The 27,173-nt window shown below is 40.3% G+C and overlaps 1 protein-coding gene across 2 annotated transcripts in view; it reads right to left on the bottom strand.

The window, feature by feature from the left end:
• Nucleotides 1–27,173, bottom strand: part of obscnb (obscurin, cytoskeletal calmodulin and titin-interacting RhoGEF b) — an 802,448-nt gene that overhangs the window by 147,507 nt on the left and 627,768 nt on the right. For both annotated transcript variants that reach the window (XM_072576281.1, XM_072576282.1), the window contains 2 exons: nucleotides 25,027–25,156; nucleotides 19,340–19,442 (listed from right to left, as the gene is read on the bottom strand). In XM_072576281.1, coding sequence (XP_072432382.1) covers nucleotides 19,340–19,442; nucleotides 25,027–25,156 — 233 coding nt within the window. The remainder of the gene's footprint in view (nucleotides 1–19,339; nucleotides 19,443–25,026; nucleotides 25,157–27,173) is intronic.

The raw sequence follows: 27,173 nt of genomic DNA, 5'->3' as shown, positions 1-27,173 counted from the left end.
CTCTTTCTTGTGGATGTCAAATATCTATACATCTCTATCCATCATCAGGATGGACTGTAAACTCTCTGCTTCTTCCTCAAATGGAGGTGTACCTAGTTCCATTGACCACCGTCCTTTTCCTAATGCCCTCATTATGTATTTTTGGCTGAGAGACCATATATCCATTAGTCTGATGAAACAATTGAGACCCAAGGAAAACATTACTTGATTGGCAACTCTTGCCCTCTGATGTCTTCTGTCAATTGGTTGTTTGCATAAGATCCTCATGATTCTATGAACATTCAGCCTGTTAACTCTGTTTCTCCCTTTATAGTGTTGCTGTCAATCCTGCTGAGTTTTTGCCACCATTTTTGAATTATATTACAAAAAAATTGATGTATCTTCAGGACAAATTCAGTTTCTGCAATCTTTTACACTTCAGTCTGTTCTGACATAATGCAATAGTTCTGTTCTCATGCAAGCCTGCGTTATAAGAAAATCGTAATAGTAGCACCATTTAAACCAATGGGACCAGAATCAGGTTATAGCTTATACAGGTAAGAAAAGTTAGTGTTCAACAAATAATGATCCTAATTCTTCAACTGCGTTATAGCCAATTTCGTGTTGAAGAAACACGCGCTATAGCAGAACTGACTGTACTTTGAAGTACTAAATGCCCTTGTTGTGGTTCTGTTCGCCGAGCTGGGAATTTGTCTTGCAAACGTTTCGTCCCCTGTCTAGGTGACATCCTCAGTACTTGAGAGTCTCCTGTGAAACGTTTCTGTGCTGTTTCCTCCGGCATTTATAGTGGCCTGTCTCTGCCGCTTCCGGTTGTCAGTTCGAGCTGTCCGTTGTTGTGGCTGGTATACTGGGTCCAGGTCAATGTGGTTGTTGATAGAGTCTGTGGATGAGTGCCATGCCTCTAGGAATTCCCTGGCTGTTCTCTGATGGCTTGCCCTATAATGGTAGTGTTGTCCCAGTCGAATTCATGTTGCTTGTCGTCTGTGTGTGTGGCTACTAAGGATAGCTGGTCGTGTCGTTTCGTGGCTAGTTGGTGTTCGTGTATACGGATCGTTAACTGTCTTCCTGTTTGTCCGATGTAGTGTTTTCTGCAGTCCTTGCATGGGATTTTGTACACTACATTAGTTTTGCTCATGTTGGGTATCGGGTCCTTTGTTCTGGTGAGTTGTTGTCTGAGCGTGGCTGTTGGTTTGTGTGCTGTTATGAGTCCTAGTGGTCGCAGTAGTCTGGCTGTCAGTTCAGAAATGCTCCTGATGTATGGTAGTGTGGCTAGTCCTTTGGGTTGCGGCATGTCCTCGTTCCGTTGTCTCTCCCTTAGGCATCTGTTGATGAAATTGCGAGGGTATCCGTTTTTGGCGAATACCATGTATAGGTGTTCCTCTTCCTCTTTTTGTAGTTCTGGTGTGCTGCAGTGTGTTGTGGCCCTTTTGAATAGTGTCCTGATGCAACTTCGTTTGTGTGTGTTGGGGTGGTTGTTTTCATGGTTTAGGACTTGGTCTGTGTGTGTGGCTTTCCTGTAAACCTTTGTGGTGAATTCTCCGTTCGGTGTTCTCTGTACCATCACGTCTAGGAATGGGAGTTGGTTGTCCTTTTCTTCCTCTCTAGTGAATCGGATTCCTGTGAGTGTGGCGTTGATGATCTGGTGTGTGTTCTCTATTTCTCAAATTCCCAGCTCGGCGAACAGAACCACAACAACGAGCACCTGAGCTACAAATCTTCTCCCAACTTTGAACTAAATGCCCTTACTTTGGATTTATCATCTTTTAACATTGAGCTTATAAATTAAACTGGTTATTTTGAATACTTTTAAATTTATAAGAAACTAAATTACAGCACCCAAATATAACTAGAAATTAGCTATGTTTATTTTTAAAGTGATTTTTCATAACTTGATGTTTTGGGATTAATAACATTTATTAATAATATCCTGATTACTCTTTTCCACCATCTACCAGGTAGAGCATTCCTAACCACTCAATGCATAAAGACATTTTTCCTCAAGTTGCCTCTAGTTCTTCTGTCAATCTTTATCCTTTGGTTACCAACGCTTCAGTTGCTTTCCATTTGTCAAAATCAACACTATTTTATGTTACAAATTGAATGAAGGAAAAAAATCAGGAATAATGTATACCCTTTAAATTGATAACACTGTAAATGAAAATAAGAGAATGGAAGATAAGTTAAAAAGTTACTTGCATTGGTATTTAGAGAAAAGAATGATCACATGTTAGATGCCCTAAAGAAACTGATATTGAATCAAGGAAAGGGACTCATAATAATTAAGGTCAGCAAATTAACAATAATGAAGAAAATTATGACACTACCAAGTGACAAGTAATAGGTGAAAACTGCAGATGCCCGAAATAAAATGTCGCTAGGCTTAGTTCAGGAAAGATTTCTTTATATTAGAAAATTGCACATCAGTCTTCCATTTAGGATCTACGGAGAGGGAAATCACAGAATTATAGACCATTTAACTTAAGATTTCTGGCCAGAGAATTTACAAGTTTGTAATTAAAGGTGAATTGTCCGAATATGAAAATTTTCAGCTGGTCAGGGAGATCTAAGAATTAGCATGGATTTGTAAACACTAATTATACCTCACAAAGCTGATTAAGTGTACAGATTTTGAGCAATAAATAGTTAAAGCAGAGATGAAGTCATGGGTGATGTTATGAAGGTGGGAATAGTCAATCGCAGTTATGCCCCAGATGACCAGCACGATGGTGTTTGGAAGGTTTACTTCACAACATTCTATGGAATCTTATTGTACACAATAGAATGCCATCTTTGCCTAGAAAACAATAAATACTACACTTAAGTAACTCATTGAAACATTTGGGATTCCTCAAGCATGCAAAAGATGCATGAATCTAAGTTCTTCTTCTGCAGAAATATGAGATAACGCTGCACTTCAAATGAGGCATAAGTTCTGGCCTCTCAACATCTACTTACAGCCATGACTTAGAGAAGCAAAACCTTCCTGTCCCTATTCCTGAAGTTTGTTCTTTTAATAATTATTGTTTCTTGCTTTGAAAACAAACATAATTCTGATTTTTTTTCGAGGTGTTCAAACAATGCTGCCATCATTTAAAGCTTTGACTGCAGTTATTTCTGAAAGGCAATAGGACTCAAATGCAACTGAAATTGTTAATGATGCATAAATGTACTAAAAGCAGACATACATGAAATACAAAGCAAACAAAACCATGCCAGAAAACATTGCTCTCTACTGTTTGTGAATAATAAAGAATGCAGTAAGACCAGAGAATATTAATACTAATTTGACACATTTTGGTTTCATGCTTAAGTCTTTAATTGACCAATTAAGTAGATTTGTTAAAAAAATGCCAATTTCTACTTGTGTAAATATATTGTATGCTACTGACATGGTTTACATTTAATGCATAGCTTGCATACTCTGAACAAAGTGGACAATGATGCCATATACTCCAGTTTAAAACTGGACTCAATAAATGGATTTGCAGCTTATCCAGCACACATAAAATTATTAGCCTCTAAAATACGTAAGTTGAAAATAATTAAAAGATAAAGAACACCATTGAAAAGAATTCTTGAAGTATTAAAAAACATTTCAGAATTATGATACTAAAATATTTAAAAAGAGGTCCAATGTAAAGGAAAGCTGTAGCTGTTATTTAATACTTTGTAAGTTGTATCTTACAGTGGCTGTTACAAGGTGCTTCTTTTTTCTTCATATTTTCTGTTCATCATATGCTGAACAGTTGAATGATGAAAGCCGAGGAAATGAAAAGCTTTTTCTTTCTTTGCTTTTTTTAAACTATCAAGCAGTTCTAGGTCCTGTGTCTTGTCTCACTGGTGCAATACCATGTCCTACTAAAAAATCAAAAATCAGCTCTCTTCCCGACCTCCATCCCAATTAATTAGAAATGACTCTTCTTCATCTAGAAGACTTTGCTGTGACTTCTCTAAAAAGGGTTTAGTTATGATAAACTTGCCAAAACCCATGCTTATATGGTCTCAAGATGTTGTGATGCTAGACACTGCCAACAAAAGGTACTGCATTTGACTTTATTAAAACTATAATGTAATTTGGTCCCTTCAAACTCCAAAAGGTCAGTGACACTTTCCCTCTTTAAGTGGAGGTAAAATGTAACCTGTGATTGTGAGAAATCTGACTTCAAATAGAAAATGCTAGCTACATACAACAGGTTGCTCTGCATTGTGTGGAGAAAGAATAATTTAATAGTTTGTGTGCTACTGTCTTGTGATCCAAAATATCATATTCAAAATCTGCAAAGAAAACTTAGCTTATCATGTACTTTCAGATTTTCTGTATCTGTTTCCGACACAACAACATATACTTATCAATTATTAGGAGGAAATTACATTCTGTACTATTTTACTAGAAGTATTAATCATTTGCTTTAAAATAGTTATAAATCAATTGATACAAGTTCATAATGATTTTGTGAAATGACATTGCTCAATATAATTTTCAGGGTATAGCCTTTTCCATATAGCAGCATTGATTTCAAGGTACTCTACCTCCAACACACAAAGTACAATGAAAAGAAAGTTCAAATATTTATTACCAGCTTTTATGTATATAATTTTAAATAGAACACCAGTCTACTTAGATTTGGTTAAGTCAAGCGATAACATGATAGGATACAGATCAAATACAGTGCCATTAGTCTGAGTCTTTATTTGGTTTACACCTATATCATATAGTACAATATCCTTTCTTTGTACCAAATCAAACACTAAATATTGTAAGATGCGTGTGTGCATGAATAAACTGATCTCCATGAATCTTCTGGAAACTACTGTCAAAGTGACTAAATTACATTTGAACAACATTGAAGCTTCACGATCAATAAAGATGAGGTGAGTGACAGCCATTGACATCAAGACTGCATTTGACTGAGTGTGGCATCAAAAACTGACAAAACTGAAATTAATGGGAAAACACTCTGCTAGTTGGAGTTACACCTAGGATGTTGGAGTTACACCTAGGACATAGGAAGAAGGCTGTGGTTGTAGAAGGTCAGTCATCTCAGCTGCAGAACATCTCTGGAGTTCCTCTCAGGAGTCTCCAAGACTCAACCATCTTCAGTTACTTCTTCGTTGACTTTCTCTCCATCATAAGATGAGAAATAGGAATGTTGGCCTATGGTTGCACAATGTTCAGCACCATTGGGTGACTTGGATACTGAAACAGTTCATGTTCAAATGCAACAAGACCTGGACAATATGCAGGCTTGGGCTGAGAAGTGGCAAGTAAACTTTGTACCAAACAAATGCCAGGCAATGACCATATCCAATATGAGACAATCTAACCACCGTCCCTTGACATCCAATGATGTTGCCATTACTAAATCCCCACTTTTAACATCATAGGGGCAACCATTGACCAGAAACTCAACAGGACTGACCACATACATACAGTGGCTACCAAAGCAGGTCAGAGCCTAGGAATGCTGCAGCGAGTAACTCACTCCTTGACTCCCAAAAGCCTGTTCACCATCTACAAGGCACAAGTCAGGAATGTGATGGAAAACCCATCACTTGCCTGGATGGGTGCATATCCAATAGTATTCAAGCAGCTTGACACTATCCAGGACAAAGTAGTTTGCTTGATTGGTACCATATCCATAAGCGGAAGTTGGTACTGCAGATGCTGGAGATTAGAGTCAAGATTAGAGTGGCGCTGGAAAAGCACAGCAGGTCAGGCAGCATCCAAGGAGCAGGAAAAAAAATCGACGTTTCGGGCAAAAGCCTGAATGAAAGGCTTCAGGTTCCTTATGAAAGGCTTTTGCCCGAAACATTGATTTTCCTGCTCCTCGGATGCTGCCTGACCTGCTGTGCTTTTCCAGCACCACTCTAAACTTGACCCATATCCATAAGCACCCACTTTCTCCACCACCGACACAGTAGCAGCAGTATGTACCACCTATAAGATGCACTGCAGAAATTCACCTTAGATCCTTAAACTGCACCTTCCAAACCTAAAACCATCTTGAAGGACAAAATCAGCAGATACATGGGAACACAATCACCTGCAAGCTCCCCTCTAAGGCACTTGCCATCATGACTTGAAAATACATCACCATTCTTTCACTGATACTGAGTCAAAATCCTGAAGATCCCCCCCCCTAAAAGCACTGTTGGTTTGCCAATAGCATATGGACTGCAGCAGCTCAAAAAGGCATGCACCACCACCTTCTCAGGGCAAGTAATGACAGGTAGTAAATACTGGCCAGCCAGCAACATCCATGCTCCACAACTGGATACAAAACTTGATGCTTTGCTAAACATCAAGGCAGAATGTAAAGCCGTATATAAAAGCAGCTGCATAAATAACAATATGAATGGTTGTGATAGCTATGATCATGATCAGAAACATTCCTGGGTCGTTGCCCCATTAAAGTCAGAGGAAACTGAAATGTACTTGCAGGAAGAATGAGTTATGCTGCAATGAAGATGTGTGTGGCTATGTATATCATTATTCTTGTGCAAGAACGATAACCAAATATTTGGACAAATATAAAACAGTATAGTACCTTACATCTAGCATAATCATTATACAATGCATTACATCTATGTAAACTACACCATAAGATATAACTATCTGAAAAATTCCTTCATTTTAACACAGGTCTGGGAGCTTAAATTATTTCTCCTTTATCTTAACCAGTCTATATTGCTGGTTTCAAATCTTTACTGTGCTTTCACAATCATAACGTTCAAATGCAACTAAAGGAACACAGCAGTAAACAACAAAACATTCAGATTATGATCAAATTTGTGGACAAAGCTAGTATTTTGTGAGAGAAACTCTGAAGGCCAATCATGTCAACCCTAAGTTGTTACTACAATGGTTCTCAGGGTAATGTCCTAAGCCCAACCATCCTCAGTTGCTTTATCAATAAGCTTCCGTCTATCATAAGGGATATGATAGAGGGAAATGGGAATGTTTGCTGATGATTACACAATGCTCAGTACCATTCACAACTCCTTAGATACTGAAGCAGTCCATGTCTCAATGCAGCAAGATCTGCACAATATCCAAGCTTGGGTGGTCAAATGGCAAGTAGCATTTGTGCCACTCAAGTGGCAAGCAATAACCATCTCCAACAAGAGAAACTCTAATCATTGCCCCATGACTTTCAAATGGTTTTATTAATGCTAACCAATTTAACATCAGCATTCAGCAAGTTACTGTTGATCAGAAACTGAACCAGGCCAGCCAGATAAATACTGTGGCTACAAGAGCAATTCAGACACCAGGAATCCTGCAGTAAGTAACTAACCTCCTGGCTCCAGAATAATTGTCCATCTACAAGGTACTAGTCAGGAATGTGATGGAATTCCTCCCACTGCATCCTGAATGAATGCAGCTGCCACAACTCTGAAGAAGCTTGACACCATCCAGTACAAAGCAACTCACTTGCTTGGCACCACAACAACAAACATTCACACCTTCCACTACCAACACACAGTAGCAGAATCGTTTGTCATCTACAAGAGGCACTGCAGAAATTCACCAAGGCTCCTGACACAGCACCTTCCAAACACAGAATCCCTGCCATCTAGAAGGACAAGAGCAGCAGATATGAGAATGCCACCATCTAGAGGTGCCCCCAAAAACCAAACGCCACCCCGACTTAGGAATGTATCACCATTCTTAGTGTTGCTGGGTCAAAATTCTATAACTCTGCCCCTAACAGCATTGCTAGTGTCCCTTGACTAAATGGACAACAGTAGTTCAAGAAGGCGGCTCATCACCTAGGGATGGACAATAAGTGCTGTCTCTGCCAGCAAAGCCTACATTTCATGAAGGAATAAAAATAAATTCAGCAAGGCTCTTAACACTGCAGCATACAAACCTGCAATCTCTACCACCAAGAAGGGTAAGGGTAGCAGAGGCCTGGAAACACCACCACCCTCAACTCCCCTACAGGTCAAACACCATCCTAACTGGGAATTGTCTGTTCACTGCTGCAAAATCCTGGAAGGTACATTTCTAAAACTCTATAACATCATTGTGGGTCTACCTGAACCCCAAAGACTACATATTTAAGTAAAAGTATGGATTCTTTTGCAAAAATATGAATGTTAGAGTTTCTTTTTAGTATATTTAGCTTTGTGATTTAAGCCCTTTATATAGCCACCACAATTGCATATTTCCTGATATGAAATTTATACCTTTATTTAAATTGTAAATTGTCTCATCTAATCTTAAAATTGTACAGCATAGAAACAGGGCTTTTGGTCCCACAGGTCAACAAACACCAAACTACAGTAATCACATTTACTGCACTTGGCACATAGACTATTACAGATGTCCTCGCATTTTATGTGCACATCCTGATGCTTCTGAAATGTTGCAAACCTGCCTCCACCACTTTCTCAGGCACCATGTTTCATACTTCTACTATGGGTGAAAATACATTTTCTCAGATCCCTTCAAAACGATTTAATCCTTATCTAGATCCTCTGCCCTTCTTTCTTAGGCACATCTGCCATGAGGAGAGTATTCTCAATCTACTGTCTATGATTTGGGTGAAAGAGCGATGCTCCGAAAGCTAGTGTGCTTCCAATTAAACCTGTTGGACTATAACCTGGTGTTGTGTGATTTTTACTCTGTCTATGCCTCACATAAATTTGCATACCTCAAATAGATCTCCACTCAGCCTTCTCTGGTCCAAGGAAAACAAACCTAATCTATCCAGTCTCCCCTCGTAACTGAGACTTTAGCCCAGGCAACATACTGGTGAAGTTCCTCTGCAGCCTCTTCAGTGCAATCACATCTTTCCAACAGGGTGGTGACCAGAACAGCACACAGTATTTCACATGTGGCCTAACCAATGTTTAAAAAATTGGAACTTGTCTTCTTTGCTTCTATATTCTATAACCGGTTAATGAAGCAAGCATCCCATATGACTTCTTCACCACCCTGTCTGCCTGGGTTGACACCTTCAGGGATCTATGTACTTGTACACCAATGTGCCTTTGTTCCTCAGTACTTTGTAGGAACCTACAATTCATTTTGTATATCCTTCCCTTATTGGACCTCCCAAAATGCATCACCTCACACTTAGCAGGATTACATTCCATCTGCCATTGCTCTGCCCAGTTTACCAGCTGATCAATATCATACTGTCCTCCTCACTATGAACAATTCCATCAATTTTCATGTCATCTGCAAACTTGCTAATTATATCTTCTACAATCACATCCAGGTTGTCAATGTATATGACAAACAGCAAGGGTACCAGCATTAATCCCTGTGGTACAATGCTGGTCACAATGCTGGCTTCCAAACACAAAATAATTCTGCACTATCACCCTTTGCTTCCTTTTTGCAAACCAATTTTAGATCCAGTTTCCAACTTGTCTTGGAATCCAAGGGCTCTACCTTTTGGACCAGCTTTCCATGTGGGACCTTCTCAAAGGCTTTACTGAAGTCCATAAAAACCACATCAACTGCACTAGCCTGTACTAACTGTAGTAACCCTTTAAAAAAAAACTCAATTAGTCAGACAGGACCCCCTCTAACAAATCAGTGCTAACTATCATTGATCAATCCTTGCCTTTCCAAGTATTGATTAATCCTTTTCTTCAGAATTTTTTTCCAATAATTTCCATCAACGACATCAGCCTAAGTGGTTTATAATTGTCCGGCCTATTCCTACTGCCCTTCTTCAACAAAGGAAATACAATAGCTATTCTCCAGTCATCTGGCAGTTCACCTGTAGCAAGCAAAGTATTAAACATCTCCGCCAGGGGCCCAGCAATCTCCTCCCCTGCCTTCCAAAGCTGTCTGGGATGCATCTCATCAGGCCCTGGGAATATCTTTATGTCTAATAAAACATCTTATATCTCATCCTTACTAATCTTAAAGATGTTCAAGGATCTCCCTATCCTAACTGAAATCTCTGACTACAAATGTCTTTCTCTTCTCAGAAAGTATTCTTTTCAGACCTCACTCCTGTCACTGTTTCCATGCACAGGCAGCCCCTTTAGTCTTTCCCTGGTAATACTCTTAAAATATCTTTACTCAGAGAGTAGTAAGGGTATGGAATGCTTTGCCTGCATCGGTAGTAGATTCGCCAAGTTTAAGTGCATTTAAGTCGTCACTGGACAGGCAAATGGACATACATGGAATAGTGTAGGTGGGATGGGCTTCAGATTGGTATGACAGGGCGACGCAACATCGAGGGCCGAAGGGCCTGTACTGCGCTGTAATGTTCTATGTTCTATATATTTATAAAAGGTTTTGCAGTTTTCCTATCCGTGAAAGATATTTTGTGGCCCCTCTCTGCTATCCTAATTTTTTTTATAGGCAACCCCTACACATTCTTTGGAAATGCCTCCTCTGTTCGTCATGTGTTGTACCTGTCAAATTTCCTTCTTTTTCTTTATCAAACTCTTGATGTCCTTTGACATCCAGGGTTCCATAGACTTGCTGCCTTTGTCCTTCAATCTTAGAGCAACATGCTGGCCCTGAATTCTGACCATACTACTTTGAAAAGACACCAATTTTCCCTCTTGCCTGTAAGTAGCTGCTCCCAGTCTACTTTTGCCAAATCATATCTAATCGTATTGAAATTGGCCTTCTTATAGTTTAGACACTTAACCTCTGCACTACCCATTTCCCATTCCAAAATGATTTTGAAACTATGGTCACTATTCCCAAAACACTTGCCAACTGAAACTTCAACCAGTTGACCGGCTTCATTCCCTAGTTTTAGGTCCAGCACTGCCCTGTTCCAGTAAGACCATCTCTATATTGACACAAAAAGCTCTCCTGGAAGCACTTCAAAAATTCTACTCCGTCTAATCCTTTTACACTCAGGAAATCCTAGTTAATGTTAGCAAAGCTGAAATCCCCTACAACTATAACCCTGTTTCTCTCACACCTTTCTGTAATTTATCTACATGTCTGCTCCTCTATCTCACTCTGGCTGTTGGGAGGACTGTAGTATAATCCAGCAAGGCAATTACCCCATTTTTATTTCTAAACTCTATCCAAAGGTCTCATTTGAAGAGCCTTCGAGGACGTTCTCTCTCATTACTGCCGTGATGGTTTCCTTTATCAATAATACAATGCTCCCACCTCTCTTACGTCCTCCACCTATTGTGCCTGAAACTTACATACCCTAGAACGAAAAGCTGCCAGTCCTGTCCTTATTTCAACCATGTCTCAGCAATTGAAACAATATCCATATTCCCACGTGCTGATCAATGCTGTAAATTCATCCACATTACTAGTCAAGCTCGTGCACTTGGATACAATTTAGCTTTCTGGACCTCCCATGTTCCTTAACCTGCCCATGTCCACTCTGCCGACTTGACTATCCTAGCACTCCTTCTACATCTGACTGGACCTTGTTCTGTCTTTACTCTGTTCAATATCCCCCTGCCAAATTAGTTTAAAATCTCCACAACAGCACGAGCAAACCTTGAGCAACAATATTGGACCCGTTCTCGTTCAGCTGCAACCCATCCAGCTTGTACAGGTCCCACTACACAGAAACTGTCCCAATGATTCAAATATCTAAAGCCCTCTGAAATAGCTCCACGGAAGCCAGCATCCCCTCACCAAGTCACACTTTATTTACACATGAACAGTCCTTGACTTTAGTATTGCATTTTCAGACCAGCTATCAGAGTGCCAGAACATCTGACACTCCACTTTTTATACTTCAGCCAGGATCCCCAAATTAACAGCCCTAATCAAGGAATTCATATCCTATGACATTCACCTGCCTCATTACAATCACTACACCCTCCCTCTTACACCATTCCTTCAGCTGACCTATCTTCCTATACTCAGTAGCATGTGGCACTGGAGGTAATCTGGAGATTACAACATTAACAGTCTTTCTCTTTAAACTAACTCTCTAAATTCCTGCTGCAGAACCGCAATTTTTTTTTTAAACCCATGTTATTGGTACCAACATGACTGTTGGCTGTTCACCTTCAAAATGCCCTGCAGCTGCCCTGAGACATTCCTGGTCTGACACCAGGGAGGCAACATAATATTTGAGAGTCTCATTTGCTGTCACGGCGCCACCTGTCAGTTCCCTTTGCAATTGAGACCTAACACTGAAGTTATCCTTGTCTTTTTCCTCACCTGCTGTGGAGCAGAGCAAACGGTGTTGCCACAAACTTGGCCGTTGCGTCTTTCCCCTTAGAGGCCATGCTCCCCCGAACAGTATCCAACAATGGTATATCTGTTTTAGAGGGGGATAGCAAAAGGGGACTACCTGCCTCCGCTTACTAGTCTTCCTGGTGGTCACCCAACACTCTTCTGTTTGTAAAGCTCTTAATTATGGTGTAACCAAGAAACCAAATCCTCTCCTCAATGAGGTTTGAGTGGGCGTGGGAGTGGGGCATGGTTAAACAATGCATTCTAGCTTCTCGTACTAGATTTTCTCCTTTGGTTTCTGCAGACCCAAGTATCCTAAATTCCTGCTCCCTCTGGCTTAAATTGAAGGAAATTAGTTGAGAGATGGTCCTGATCCAAATAGCAGGAGAAATTGAGGACTGCAGACGCTGGAGATCAGAGTTGAGAGTGTGCTGCTGGAAAATCTAATTCCTGATTAAGAACTTTTGCCTGAAATGTCAATTCTCCTGCTCCTTGGATCCTGCCTGACCTGCTGTGCTTTTCCAGTCGCACGCTCTAGACTGATCTAAATGGCCCCTACTGAGAAAGTACGATTGTAAAAAAAAACCCACAACTCAGCTGCTCTGATAGCATCGGTGGAAAGAGAAATACATTAGATGTTTTATGTCCACCGTGGCTCTTCTTCAGCCTGTCCTGCACTTTCTGATGGTGTTTCAGATCCCAGCATCTACTGTACTTTGCATTCATTTTAGTGTCATCATAATGTCCTAGTAAAACAAAAGTGTCTAATGGGAACTGGAAGGAAAACTCCATTATCTTGTCTTACCTAGCACAACATTCCTGAGTGTTGGAGGTCAACCATTTCAATCCCAGGTGTGACAATTTTATGGCATTAAGAAGTTATTTTATCCTGGTTTTTTTAAAGAGTGGTTTTAAGACAGAGGAGTTGAGCTGTCTGTTTGGAAATCTAATGAAGTAAACAGCTTGTGAAGCCTTGGGTTTTTTTTAAGTTGGAATAATAAAAGCAGTCTGAATGAGCGTGGTCAAGCTCTCACAGAAATAGGATTTTTAATTTCATAGCTTTTCAGTAGCAGTTTGTTGCTGGGTCTGTTGCTGCAGTATATCTCTCTCTCTGCTACACTTTCTCAGAGTTCTCTTGATTTTTTTTCCTCCTGGGCTGCTGGAGTTCCATGTGAGACAATCTGTTTTCTGAATTTGCCTTACTGCCAAGGGTGTGTTTATGGAATGTTACTATATTGGAACAATTACTGCTTGATAGCTAACTAATCAATTATTGTTAAGTTTTCCAAAAGTTACAACTCAGCCAATTCTTTTCTTTATCCTTTCTTTTGATGTACTTTAACAAGAATGCTTCCAAATAAACTTGTTGAACTATAACCTGGCATTGTGTGATTTTTAACTTTTTCCACTCCAGTCCAACACCGGCACCTTCATATCACGCTTAACAAGAGGGTATAAATAATGTGTGTTTTGCTTCAAATCTGGTAATTTGACCAATCAAATTGCATCTGGAATGTAGTACCTTATATTTACCTTTAAAATAAGAAATTAAGTTAGGGTCTACCCTATCTTCTTAATATACCTTATGGTGGTTTGGTCTGGTCCATAACACAGGTCATTACTGCAGGAGCTTCTTAGGTTAGTGTTCTTGAACCAACCATCTTTAACTGTTCCATTCCAACTTCAAACTCCAAGACCTGGGACTGTGCTCCCTGCTTGAACATGGATCCTTGACTTTCTGACCCACAGACTGCAATCAGTCAGGAAAGGTTACAACACCTCCTCCATGATAATCCTCAACACAGGTGCCTGATAAAGCTGCATACTCAGCCCCTTACTATACTCCTTATACACTCACAATTGTATGGCCAAATTTTGCTCTAAGTCCAGTTACAAATTTGCTGATGGCATCACTGTGGTGGGTCGGATCTCAAACAATGACAAGACAGAGTACAGGAAAGAGATAGCTTAGTGGCATGGTGTACAGACAATAGACTCTCCCTCAGTGTTAGCAAAACGAAGCAGCTGGTCATCGACTTCAGGAAGTGGAGTGGAGGATATACGCCTGTCTGTATCAGTGGTGTTGAGGTGGAGACGGTCAAGAGCTTCAAGTTCTTTGGAGTAAATATCACCAACAACCTGTCCTGATCCACCCATGTCAATGCTTCAGTTAAGAAAGCACACCAATGCCCCAACTTCATCAGAAGGCTAAGATAATTTGGCATTTCCACAATGACCTTTACCAACTTTTATAGATGCGCCACAGATAACATTCCATCCAGATGTATCACAGCTTGGTATGGCAACCAGTCTGCCCAAGACCACAAGAAATTACAGAGAGTTATGAATGTAGCCCAGTCCATGACGAAAACCAGTCCTCCTTCCAATGACTTTGCCTCGCGAAAGCAGCCAACATAATCAAAGACCTCTCTTACCCCAATTGTACTCTCTTCCACCCTATTCCATCAGGCAGAAAATATAAAAGTTTGAAAACACATACCAACAAATTCAAAAACAGCTTTCTCCCTGGTGTTACTTATGAACGGGTTTCTGATATATTAGAGCTGATCTTTCTCTGCATCTTCTCTGTAGTTGAAACATTAGATTCTACATTCTGTTTTATTACCCTTATGTACTTATACAATGTGTGATTTGCGTGGATAACATTCAATACAATACTTTTCACTGTATCTTGATGCATGTGACAATAATAAATCAAATCAAAATTATCAGTGGCATTTTTCCCATTATAAGATTAGGTATGAGATGGTCGCTGATGATTGCATGTTTTGCACTATTTGCCTTTCTTCAAATAATGAAAGAGTTCATCTCGATATGCAGCAACTCCCAGAAGACACTCAGGCTTGGACTGAGAAGTGAAGAGTAATAATTGTACTACAGAAGTGCCAGACAATGATCAGACAATGATCATCTGCTACAAGAGGGAATCTAACCACATTCCATTGACATTCAAGTGAATTATCATCACTAAAATCCACACTTACAATTTCCTGGGAATCAACATTGACCAGAAACTGAACCAGTCATGTAAATCTGTGATTGGTTCAGACATGAGTGCTTGGCAGTGTTGCGCATCCAGTGTATCATCCTTAAACACTTCCGCCAACTCCAACTAGACCCCACCACTAAGAACACCTTCCCCTCCCCATCCCTCTCTGCCTTCTCCAAGGATCGTTCCCTGAGATAGTCCTTGGTTTGAGCCACTCTCCCCACCGACTCCCTGAACCCCCAGCTACCTTCCCCTGTAACCGGAAAAGATGCAAAATCTGCCAGTACACCACCCCTCTCACCTCCATCCAAGGCCCCAAACAGTCTTTCCAGGCGAGACAGAGCTTCACCTGTCTCTCTTCCAACCTAGTTTACTGCATCAGGTGCTCCTGATGTGGTCTTCTCTACATCAGTGAGACCAAACGTAAACTTAGGGAACAGTTTGCCAAGCATCGCAGCCTGGCCCGCAGGGGCCAACCGGACCTCCCAGTCACCACCATTTCAATTCCTCTTTCCATTCCCTTTCTGACACGATCATTCTTGGCCTCCTCCATTGCCACAACAAACCACACCACAAATTGGAGGAAAAACACCTCATCTTCCGCCTGGGCAGCCTACAGCCCTGAAGACTCAACATTCAGTTCTCCAATTTCAAATAACCTCCCTTCCCATCCACCAACTCCCTTCCCAGCCCCTCCCCATCTCTTCCTCTCCTCCCTGCCACCAACCGGATTTATTCCTTCCATAGACTAACCAGGTCGTACCCTCTACCAGTGATCACCTATCCCACTTCACCACCTTGCCCCCACCACTTTATCTGCAGCTCCCCCTATATCCACCCTCAGTCCAGAAGAAGGGTTACACCCGAAACATCAATTTCTCCACCTCCTGATGCTGCCTGGCTGGCATGCTCTTCCAGTCTCATGCCTGTCCTTCAGTTCACAGGCATACATGGAGTCAAGTGCTTTCAATTTGTTGGTCAAAGCACAAGAGATTATTTAGGCAGCATCTGTTTCCATTCCTATTTCCAGCAGTTGGATTTCAGGTTATTCTGGATAATTTTGCCATTAATCTTCTAGGACTATTTATGTTTGTCTGTGCTTTTACAGGAACTTAAAAAATTGTAATTGAGTGAGTGGAGTTTTGGATTCAACCATCGAGGCATAGGCTTGAAGTCTCTCCCTAAAATTCTCTGCCTCCACTTTTCTTTGACCCTTTGTGACAGTCCTTTATACATAAACCTGACCAAACATTTAGTCAACATTCCAAATGGGTCTTTGACTTGATGTCAATTTTCATCTGTTAATGCATTAGCGAAGCATCTTGTTCAGACATGACTTCCTCTTAACAAAACCATGCTGATTGTTGTTGAATAATCCTTGTCTCTCTAAATGCAAATAAATTGCTTCCAATAATTGCCCCCACCCTCGAGGCATACTGACTGGCCTGTAATTCTTGGTTTATCCCTTGCTCTCTTCTTGAATAATGGCACAATATTGGCTGTCCTCCAGCACTGCTCCTGTGGCCAGAAAGAATTTGAAACTCTTTGTAAACGCCCTTGCTATTTCCTCCCTTGCTTCACTCAGCAATACGGAGTACATTTCATCCAGCCTTAGAGTTTTATCTTGGAAGCCGGCTAGGCCACTGAAAGCCTCCTCTCTGTTCAGGCTAACTTCTTTAGTGATATCACCAGCCTTCTTCTCAATTTCTATAACCATGTCATCCCTCTCACCAGTGGACACTGGCCCAAAGTATTCATTTAGAAAACTACCTATATCCTCTGACTCAAACGCAAATTACTAATGTGACCCTTAATGGATCCTACAATTTTCCAGATTATCCTTTTATCCTTAGTGTACCCATTGGATTTTCCTTTTTTCACCTGCCAGTATTCTTTCATTATCCTTTCAGCTCTCCTAATCTTTTTAACTTTTCATTTGCACATTCTATACTCCTCTTGGGCTTCTGCTGCTTTGAGCCCTGACTATCTGCCTGAAACTTTTCTTTTTCTCTTAATCCAAGGCTGTATATCCCTCCATGACCAAGGTTCACAAAATTTGATAGTCCCACTCTTCTTCTTTATTGGTACATGTTGGTCCCGTACTCTCCATATTTCCTCCTCAAATGAATCCCACCGTTCCGATACAGATTCACTTGGAAGTATGTGGTCCCAGTCCATTCTGATCAAATCATTTCTGGTTTTATTAAAATCAGCCTTCCACCAGTTGAGAACTTTGAGATCAGGCCTATCACTGTCCTTTTTGTTGACGATCTTGAATCGAATAGACAGTGAATTGGGTAGTGAATCCCACAGCTCTTTGAGAGAAGTGATTTCTCCTCGTCTGTTTTTAAATCTGCGACACCTTTTCCTAAAACTGACCTCTTGTTCTAGATTGCTCAATATGAGGAAACAACTTTTCCATGTCTGCTCTGTCATTCCCCTTTAGCATCTCTTATATACACCTTAATTAAATCTCCCTTCATTCTTCCAAATTTCAGAGAGGTGAAATCTAAACAGCTCAATCTCTCTTAACAAGACAAACTCATCAATGGAAACAATCTAGTAAACCTCCTTTGAATTGCCTCCAACACAACTACATCCCTCTTGAAAGGGCCAAAACTGTACAAAATACTCCAGATGCGCCCTCACTCGTGCCTCGTAGAGTTGAAGCAATACTTCCCTATTTTTATTTGCTAGTCATTTGGTAATAAATGCCAAAATTCCATTCACCTTCCTTCTTACCTACTGTAACTGCACACTATGTTTTGCACTTTGCTTCAGGATCCTATATTAAACTCCCAGCGATGTGATTGCTCCTTTTCATTTTTAAGTTCTACCCATACTGCTGCATTTGAGAAGCCTTCTAAGATGTTATTTATCCTTACTGTTGAAATAGATGCACTGATCAAAATTGCAACACCTCCTCTTCTTTTACCTCCTTTCCTGCTTCACCTGAAGACCCTGTATCCTGTAATACTGACCTGCCAAACCTGCCTCTCGTTCAACCATCTCTCAGTAACAGCAATCATACCCGCATGTTTTAATTTGTGCCCTCACTCATCTGCCTATTTGTCAGACTCCTAGCAAAATAAATACCATGCAAAATTATCAAACTTTCTTCTGCCTTAACTGGCCCTATATGTCTTTGCCTTCTTGACTCATTTTAGATTAGATTTGATTACCTACAGTGTGGAAACAGGCCTTCGGCCCAACAAGTCCACACCGACCCTCCAAAGAGCAACCCACTCAGACCCATTCCCCTAAATTCACCATGACTAATGCACCTAACACTACGGGCAACTTAGCATGGCCAATTCACCTAACCTGCACATCTTTGGACTATGGGAGGAAACCGGAGCACCTAGAGGAAACCCACGCAGACACGAGGAGAATGTGTAAACTCCACATTTGCTATATTTTCTAATTTGGTTTGTTCATCTCACCCTGCTGAATATTCTCTATGGATCCCACTTCCCTGCCAAGTTAGTTTAAACTCTCGCCAATAGCACTAGCAAACGTCCTCACAAGGATACTGGCCCCATTTGGTTCAGGTGCAGCTGTCCACCTTGTACAGTTCCACCATGCCAGAAATCTAAAGTCCTTCCTCCTGCATCATCTCTCCCATAACACAGTCATCTGGATTAACTCCTGCCCATATTCACTCATATCACCATTTAGGTCCTGTTCTTTAATCTATGTCCTAGCTCTCTAAATTCTGCTCATCATCCCTTTTTCTACCCACGTTATTGATACCAATATGTACCACGATGTGTGTCTGTTTTCCCTCCCTCTTCAGAATGCCCTTTAATGACATCCCTGACCCTAGCATGAGGAAGGCAACATACCATCCTGGAGTCTCTTTTGTGGCTGCAGAAATGCCTTTTTTTTCTCTTTAGAATTTAAGCCATAACCACTGCCATTCTTTTTCCTCCTCTCTTGTGCAGCAGACCCAACCATGCTGCTAGGAAGATGACTGCCACTGCTTGAGTCAGACCTTCAAAAATCTAAATGATCAACTTCATCCTTAGAATTTTTGGCTATTTTCAAGGAATTCTAGAAATGAATTACTTGACCATAAATGACAATCTCGTTTCTGGACAACTGCAACCGTTTCTGAACAAGATTTTCTCTGAATATTGAGCTCCCAGAACTACATTTAAAACAATGAAATTACTGACGGAACTTACCTTCAATCATGACAACTTGGTCTCCTCTCTTTTCTGGAATCAGAGCAGGAGCCTGAAGATACAGCTCTGCAACATCTCTGGCTGTACCCAGCTTGTTAGTAACCTGGGAGAAGAAAAACAACAACTCAGATTCATAAATATAAACTAGAATGGTGGCATTGTTTATTACATATTCTGCATTGTAAAGCTGCATTGTTGAAGGCATTTTAATTTTTGTTAGGATGTACATCATGTTGACATATAGAAGGGAAGAAGAACATAAACAAAGAACCAGATGGGTGGTAATTAAATGTCAGCAGGGAGTTTGGAATTTGTATTGTAACCAAAATCTTTCAGACTTCCACCTATATATGTTCTTATGATGACTTCCAGTGCATTCAGCAGTTCCATAATATTCACACCAATGAAACAGAAAACATCAAGCTGGAGGGTTTTTAAAATTTTCTTGTGAAACATGGGTGCTGCTGGCTGATGAGCATTTATTGTCCATCCCAATTTGGACTTAAGAAGATGGTGGTGAGCTGCTGTCTTGAATCACTTCAGTCCACATGCTGTAGGAAGACACAAAATGGGTTATGAAGGGAGTTCCAAGATTCGATCCAGCAACAGTGCAGGAATAGCGATATATTTCCAATCAGGATGGTGAGTGACTTGGAGGGGAACTTTCAGGTGGTGGTCTTCCCATATATCTGTTGCCCTTGTCCTTCTGGATGGAAGTGATTATGGATTTGGAAAGTGCTGACAAGGATCTTTGATTAATTTTTGCAGTGCATCCTTTAGACAGTACACATTGCTGCCACTGAGCATTGGCGATGAAGGGAGAGGATTGTAGATGTGGTGCTAATCAAATGGCTGCTTTGTCCTGGATGGTGTAAGTGTTCTTGAGTGTTGTTGGAGCTGTACCCACCCAAGCAAGTGGAAAGCATTCAAAGTACTCCTGTTTTGTGTCTTGTAGATGGTAGGGTGGACAGGCTTGGGGAGTCATGAGGTGAGTTGCTCTGTATAGTATTCCTTGCTTATGACCTGCTCTTGTAGACATTTGTGGTGAGTCTCGTTGAGCTTCTGGTCAATGGTAACCCCAAGAATGTTGATAGTTGGGGATTCAGTGATGGTAATGTCACTGAATATAAAGGGCAATCGTTGGATTGTATCTTATCGGAGATATTCATTACCTGTCATTTGTGTGATGTGAATGTTACTTGCCCCTTGTTAACCTAAGCCTGGATACTATTCAGGTCTTGTTGCAATTAAACATGGACTTCTTCAGCAGCAATGGAGTTGCGAATGGTGCTGAATTTCTGACCTTATAATAAAGGGAACATCACATTTTTAGGCCGAGGACACTACCTTGAAGAACTTCTGCAGAGATGTCCTGCAGCTGAGATGACTGACCTCCATTAACCACAACCATCTCTCTCTATGCCAGGCATGACTCCCATCTGGAAACATTTTCTCTGATTCCCATTAGCTCTGGTTTTGCTACGGCTCTTTGACGCCACATTCAGTCAAATGCTGTTGTGATGTCAAGGGCTGTCATTGTCAATTCATGTCTGGAATTCAGCTCATTTGTTCATGTTTGAACCAAAGCTGTAATGAAATCAGAAGATGAATGGCCCTTTTGGGACCCAAACTGAACATCATTGAGCAGGTTATTGCTGAATAGATGCTGTGTGTTGATGACACCTTCCATCATTTACTGATGATCAAGAGTAGACTGATGAAGCATACCTGGGCAACATTCCACATTATCAGGTAGATGCCTGTGGTAATGGAATATTGGAACATCTTGGCCAGGAGTGTGGAATGTTTTGGAGCACAAGTCTTCAGTACTATTGCCAGAATGTTGTCAGGGCCCACAGCTTTTGAATATCCCAGTGCCTCTAATCATTTCTTGATATTATGAGGAGTGAAACAAATTGGCTGAAGAATGGTATCAATGATGCTGGGGACGAATGGAGGAGGCACGTTTGACTAAAAATTGTGAATGCTTCAGCCTTATCTTTTGCAGTGATGTGTTGGTCTATTCCATCATGTAGGATGGGAATATTCATGGAGCCTTCTCTTCCAGTAAGTTGTTTCATTGTCCACTATTACTCACAACTGGATATGACAGGATTGCAGAGCTTAGATCTGATCCATTGATTATGGGATTGCTTAGGTCTGTCATTTGCTGCTTACATCACACAAGTAGCCCTGTTTGATTGCTTCACTAAATTGACACGTCATTTTTAGGTACACTTGATGTTGCACCTGGCATGCCCTCCTGCACTTTCCATTGAACCAGGTTTGATCTCCTGGCTTGACAGCATTGGTTGAGTGTGGATAGTATTGGGCCATATTGCTACTCTTGATGGCTCACAGTGCCTCATGGATTCCCAGACTTGAGTTTTTAGATCTGTCTTGTCTGTCTCATTTAGCTTGGTGGCAGTGCTCCACTACACAATGAATGGTATTCTCAATGTGAAGTCTTCGTTTCCACAGAGACTATGCAGTGATCATTCTTAGTAATATCATCATGGTTAGCTGCAAATGCAGCAGGCAGATTGATGAGAATGAGGTCAAGCATGCCCTTCCTTATGAGCTCCCTCATCATCTGCGGCAGATCCAGACGAGCAGCTATGTTCTTTAGGATCTGACCAGCTCAATCAGTAAAGCTAGTTCCAAGCCACTCTTGGTGGACACTGAAATCCTCCACCCAGAGTATGTTTTGCACCATTGCCAACCTCAGTGCTTCCTCCAAGTGATATTCAACATGGAGGAGTACCCAATCATCAGCAGAGGGAGGGACAGTACATGGTAATGAGCAGGAAGTTTCCTTGTCAATGGTTAATCTGATGCCATGAGACTTCATGGAGTCCACAGTCAATGATGAGGATTCCCAGGGCAACTCCCTTGACTATATATCACTCCACTGCCACCTTTGCTGGGTCTGTCCTGCTGGTGAGATAGGACATATCCAGGGATGGTAATGGTGCTGTCTGGGACACTATCAGGTCTGAAATAAATAAAGGTATTTCACTAACTACACTGAAGTAATTCTCGAGCTACAGAGTTGAAATCTATGGATGAATTTTATTTTTCTTGATGGTGGATATAACCAAACACAGAGTTTGTGGTTTGTTGGCTCCAGCCCCTGCCTGCAAAAGATGCAAAATAAAGTACCCCATGGCCAATTAACAGCTGCTGGGGAAGCTGGCCAACAAGGACAGAGAAGGATGGTCAGTTTCTTCAAACCTCCATGATGAGATGCCTGGGGAGACAGAGGTTAGGCTGTGAATCATAAGTCGGTTATGCCCACCCATTTAAAGATACCCTGCCAAGGGGTGATGGCAACTTCACTGTGCTCAGTGATTTTCAGACCAAAGTTTAAAGCCAAAAGTAGCAAATGGTTGCCAGCCTTGAGCAGGTTTTAAAAGAAACTTCCAGTGTAAAAGCAGTTCAGCTTAATTAAGAAAGAACTGAAACTGGATCTATATTCATTAAATCACCTAGGCCGTTGTCATTGGAGCATACAAAACTAAACAGAGTGCAACTTAGCATTTAAGATTGTAAGATGTAGAAACAGAAGTAGACCATTCAGCCCATTGAGTATGTTCTGCCATTCAATGAGAACATGGCTGATCTAATAATCCTCATCCACTTTTCTGGTTGTTTTCTGTTACATTTGATTCCCCTACTAACTAAAATACATCCATCTCAGCTTTGAATATACTTGACAACCCAACCTCATCAGCCATGTGCAATAAAGAATTTCTCAGATTCACTATCCTTTGACAGAAAGAATTTCTCCTCATTTATGCTTTAACTAAATTATATCCTTTGGTCCTTGTGTCACACAGGAACAAAGAACAATACAGCACAGGAACAGGCCCTGTGGCCCACCAAGACTGCGCCAACACATGATGTCTTTCTAACTTTTCCCTGTTCTAAACCTTCTATGTCTTGCCTATTCATATATCTACCAATATACCTCTTTAACATTGCTATTATATCTGCATCCACAATCTCCTCTGACAGCATGTTCCAATCTACTCAACCACTCCTCTTAAGCCTTAAAGAATTCCAGTAAATTTGTCAGTCATGATTTCCCTTTCATAAAACCGTTCTGACTCTACTTAATAATATATGTATATCTAAATGCTCTTCTATTACGTCCTTTGTAAAAACTCTAATATTTTCCCAACAATAGTTGCTAAGCTAACTAGGTTTTAGTCACTTTTTTTTTGTCTCCTTCCCTTTTTAAATATAGGTATTACTTTGGCAATTTTCCAATCCCTTGATGATGCATCTACTATTTACGTCCTTTATTATCCTAAGATGCATTCCATTAGAGTCTCGGGAACTTATTGATCTTTAGCATTAGTTTTCCCAGAACTTTTTCTCTAGTGATATAGGTATTGTACTTATTTCCTTTCACCCCTAACTTATTCAGTAAGTTTAGAACGCTGTTTGTGTTCTCTGTTGTGAAAACAGATGCAAGTATTTATTCAATTCCTCTGCCATTTCCTGGTTCTCCATTATTATTTCCCCAGATTCATTCTCTAAAGGTACCATGTTCACTTTGGCTTCTCACTTTCTCTTTATATATTTAAAGAAGCTCTTGGCATCTATGTTGATATTATTTGCAAGTTTACCCTCAAAGTTTATTTCATTCTTTTTTGGTTTTCTTTTCTTTTTAAAACTGTCCCAATCCTCTATGTGGCTGACCACTAATCTTGACCATATTGCATATTTTTACATTCAATTTGTTGCTATCATTAACTTGCCTGGTTAACCATTGTTGGCTTATCCCCCTCCTAGAATCCTTCTTCCTCACTGGAATATATATTTGCTATAAGCCATGAACTATTTTCTTAAACATCTGCCATTGTCAAATGTCCTTGCTGATAAACTCTTAGTCCACTCTAGCCAGCACTGTCTTCGTTTGTAATTTCTCTCATTTAAGCTTAGCGTAGTTGTTTCTTACTCCAGTTTCTCCATCTAAAATTGAATACTAAATTATGGTCGTTGTTTCCGAGGGAATCTTTTACTCTGATGTCATTTAGTAAAGCTGTGTCATTAAACTGCTCCAGATGCAAAATAGGTCATACAGCATGGAAATAGACCCTTCGCTTCAACTTATCCACGCTGACCAAGTTACCCAAACTAGTCCCACTTGCCTGCATCTGGCCCATATCTCTCTAAACCTTTCCTATTTATGTACTTGTCTAAATGTCTTTGATTTGTGGTTTTATCCACATTGTATCATTCTAGGAAACCGTCTCGAATACACTATGAATTCTTTTCCTCATCGATGAATCTGCCTATCCCAACCTACATGAAAATTAAAGTCAGCCATGATGGATGTGATATATTTATTACATACTCTCATTATCTCTCAAATTGTTCAGGTTATGGTACTTTATGATTCAAATATCTTGTCAGATGTACTTCAGGTAAGATGCTGTAAACTTGCTGCAAATGTGACATCAGAAAATTCAATCTCAGAGATCAGGAATCCCAGTGACAGCTATTAATTTACAATTTGCATGTAAAATGTATATAACCGTTGCAACATTTAATTCTATGCTCATACTTGGTATGAAGTCTCCCATAACCAAAACAAAACTGAATACTGTGATGAATAAAAATGGAGGGCTTTCCTGTTATTTATAGAGAAGAAAACTACTCTTTTTCATCATACTCACTTCACATTCATAGACTCCAAGGTCTTTCTTTTCTGTGTTTTTGATGACCAGCACTGCAACTCCAAATTGAGGATCATAGAAAGTCTGGTATTTTGTTTTATTTGTTAATGGTGAACCATCTTTACTCCACCTTCAATAGAAACAAAATTAAATGTAAATCAAATTAATTGATATTTGAAAAAAACTTCAAAAAATATAAGCTTTCAATGGAATATTTCAAAATCCAGTTCAATGTAGAAAACCATCAGCTCACAAACAGTAGCTGAATGAAGCTATTAATCTAATAGAATAACCAGCACACCCGCACTTGTAGCTATATAGCTTTGCTTTGTTTAGAAATTCCCACATCACTTTAAATGAAAAGTTGCTTTTATTGCCATCCATCAGATGTCATTTTGGAGCAGCCAGTTATGGGCCTAATAGGGTCCAGTAGTTTCTGTGGAAGGGCATGTATATTCAGTTGTGGACGTAACGTTAACCCCACCACTTAGTGATCAAATAGTAATTCATTAGTTGTTCACTATTCCATAGAGAGTCTTTAGAGAAATAAAAACAATTCAAATCTAAATTTTTAGCCCATTACAGACCTTTGGCTGTCCTTCTGAGAATGGTACAGTGCTGCCCCGAGATAATGCTGTATTCTTGATCGAGGGTAGCTTTATTGCATCACTATGGATTTAGTTTCACATTATACTTACACGGCCCCATACCCACCCAAGACATGATCAATTTAAAATGGTATCATTAGAAATATAACCCATTATACCATCCTGTATAAAAGGAACAACTGTTTAATCAATTGATACATTTATTTGTTTTTATTGTACACAGACATGAGCATGGGATAATAAATGATTCGTGATGTTTTTAGGATGTTATTAAATTACGAATCGGAAGATTATTAGATCCATTATTTACCTGTTCTATTCCACTGAAAATAAATTCCAAGCTTGTCAGAACTTTTACTTCATTTTCTTGAATGATCCACTTCCATGACATTAATAACTTTTCTTTAATTTTGTGCACAAAATTATAACTTGTTCTTTATACAGCATTCTCAATTTACATGAATATTTCAGAACACATTACAAAAACAATTGTCAAGGTGTGGAAAAAATTAAGAGGGATGACCAAAATAGAGGAAGATGATGAGGTAGAGGGATTCAGGGAGGTAATACCAGACATTACTCTGAGCTTTTACACTGCACAATCTTCTGATAATAAAACAAAGAACTACAGATCTGGAGATCTGAAACAAACAAGAGGAAGCTGAAATTGCTGTAGAAATTCAGCAAGTCTAGCAGCATCTATGGTGAGAAAAGACAGTTAATGTTTTGAGTTCCGTGACCAATCAGAAAAAAAAGAGAACAAAGGGGCTGTTGATAGTAAGACAGGGGAGGAGTAAAGCTAGGTAGGTGATAATGGGAACTTAAGTACAGAAGAACATAGAAACAGGAGTCAACCATTTAGCCCCTTGAGCCTGTTCCACCTTTCAATGAGATCCTGGCTGATCTGTGGCCTAACTTCATATACCTGCTTTGGCCCATATCCTTGAATACCTTTACTGAACGAAAAATTATCTATCTCAGATTTAAAATTAACAACTGATCCTGCATCCGCTGCTGTTTGTGGAAGAGGGTTCCAAATGTGTACTCTGTTTGTCTCTTTCTGTTAATATCTTGAAAACATTCCATCAGATCATACCTTAAATTCCTAAATTCTATAGGAAACAGACCCAATTTGTAAACTTTCTTCTCATAAGTTAGCCGCTGAATTTCAGGTATCATCTTGTAAACCTATGTCGTACTCCCTCCAATGCCGATATATCCTTCCTAAGGTGTGGCGCCCAGATTTACTCAAATACAGGGTGACCCCTGTGTCCACTGAATCATTTTCCGTGATTTCAGCGCTCTGAATGTCTTATAGGGAACCAGAGACCAGGAGGCTGCCAGCAAGGTACATTTCCCATTGAAATGAATGGTTCGCTCCTATCCGCAGTGTCGGGCTTCCATGGTAGGTCCTGGAATGTATACCCCCCGGGTACAGGGGGGAATTACTGTGCTCCAAATGGGGTCTATGGGGTCTACTAAGCGTTCTGTATAGGTGCAACATAATTTCAGCATCTTTGTATACCAGTCCTCTCGATA

The sequence above is a fragment of the Chiloscyllium punctatum genome, chromosome 8 (assembly GCF_047496795.1).
Source record: "Chiloscyllium punctatum isolate Juve2018m chromosome 8, sChiPun1.3, whole genome shotgun sequence".
Classification (NCBI taxonomy): Eukaryota; Metazoa; Chordata; class Chondrichthyes; order Orectolobiformes; family Hemiscylliidae; genus Chiloscyllium; species Chiloscyllium punctatum.
This window is presented reverse-complemented; position numbering and strand designations above follow the sequence as displayed.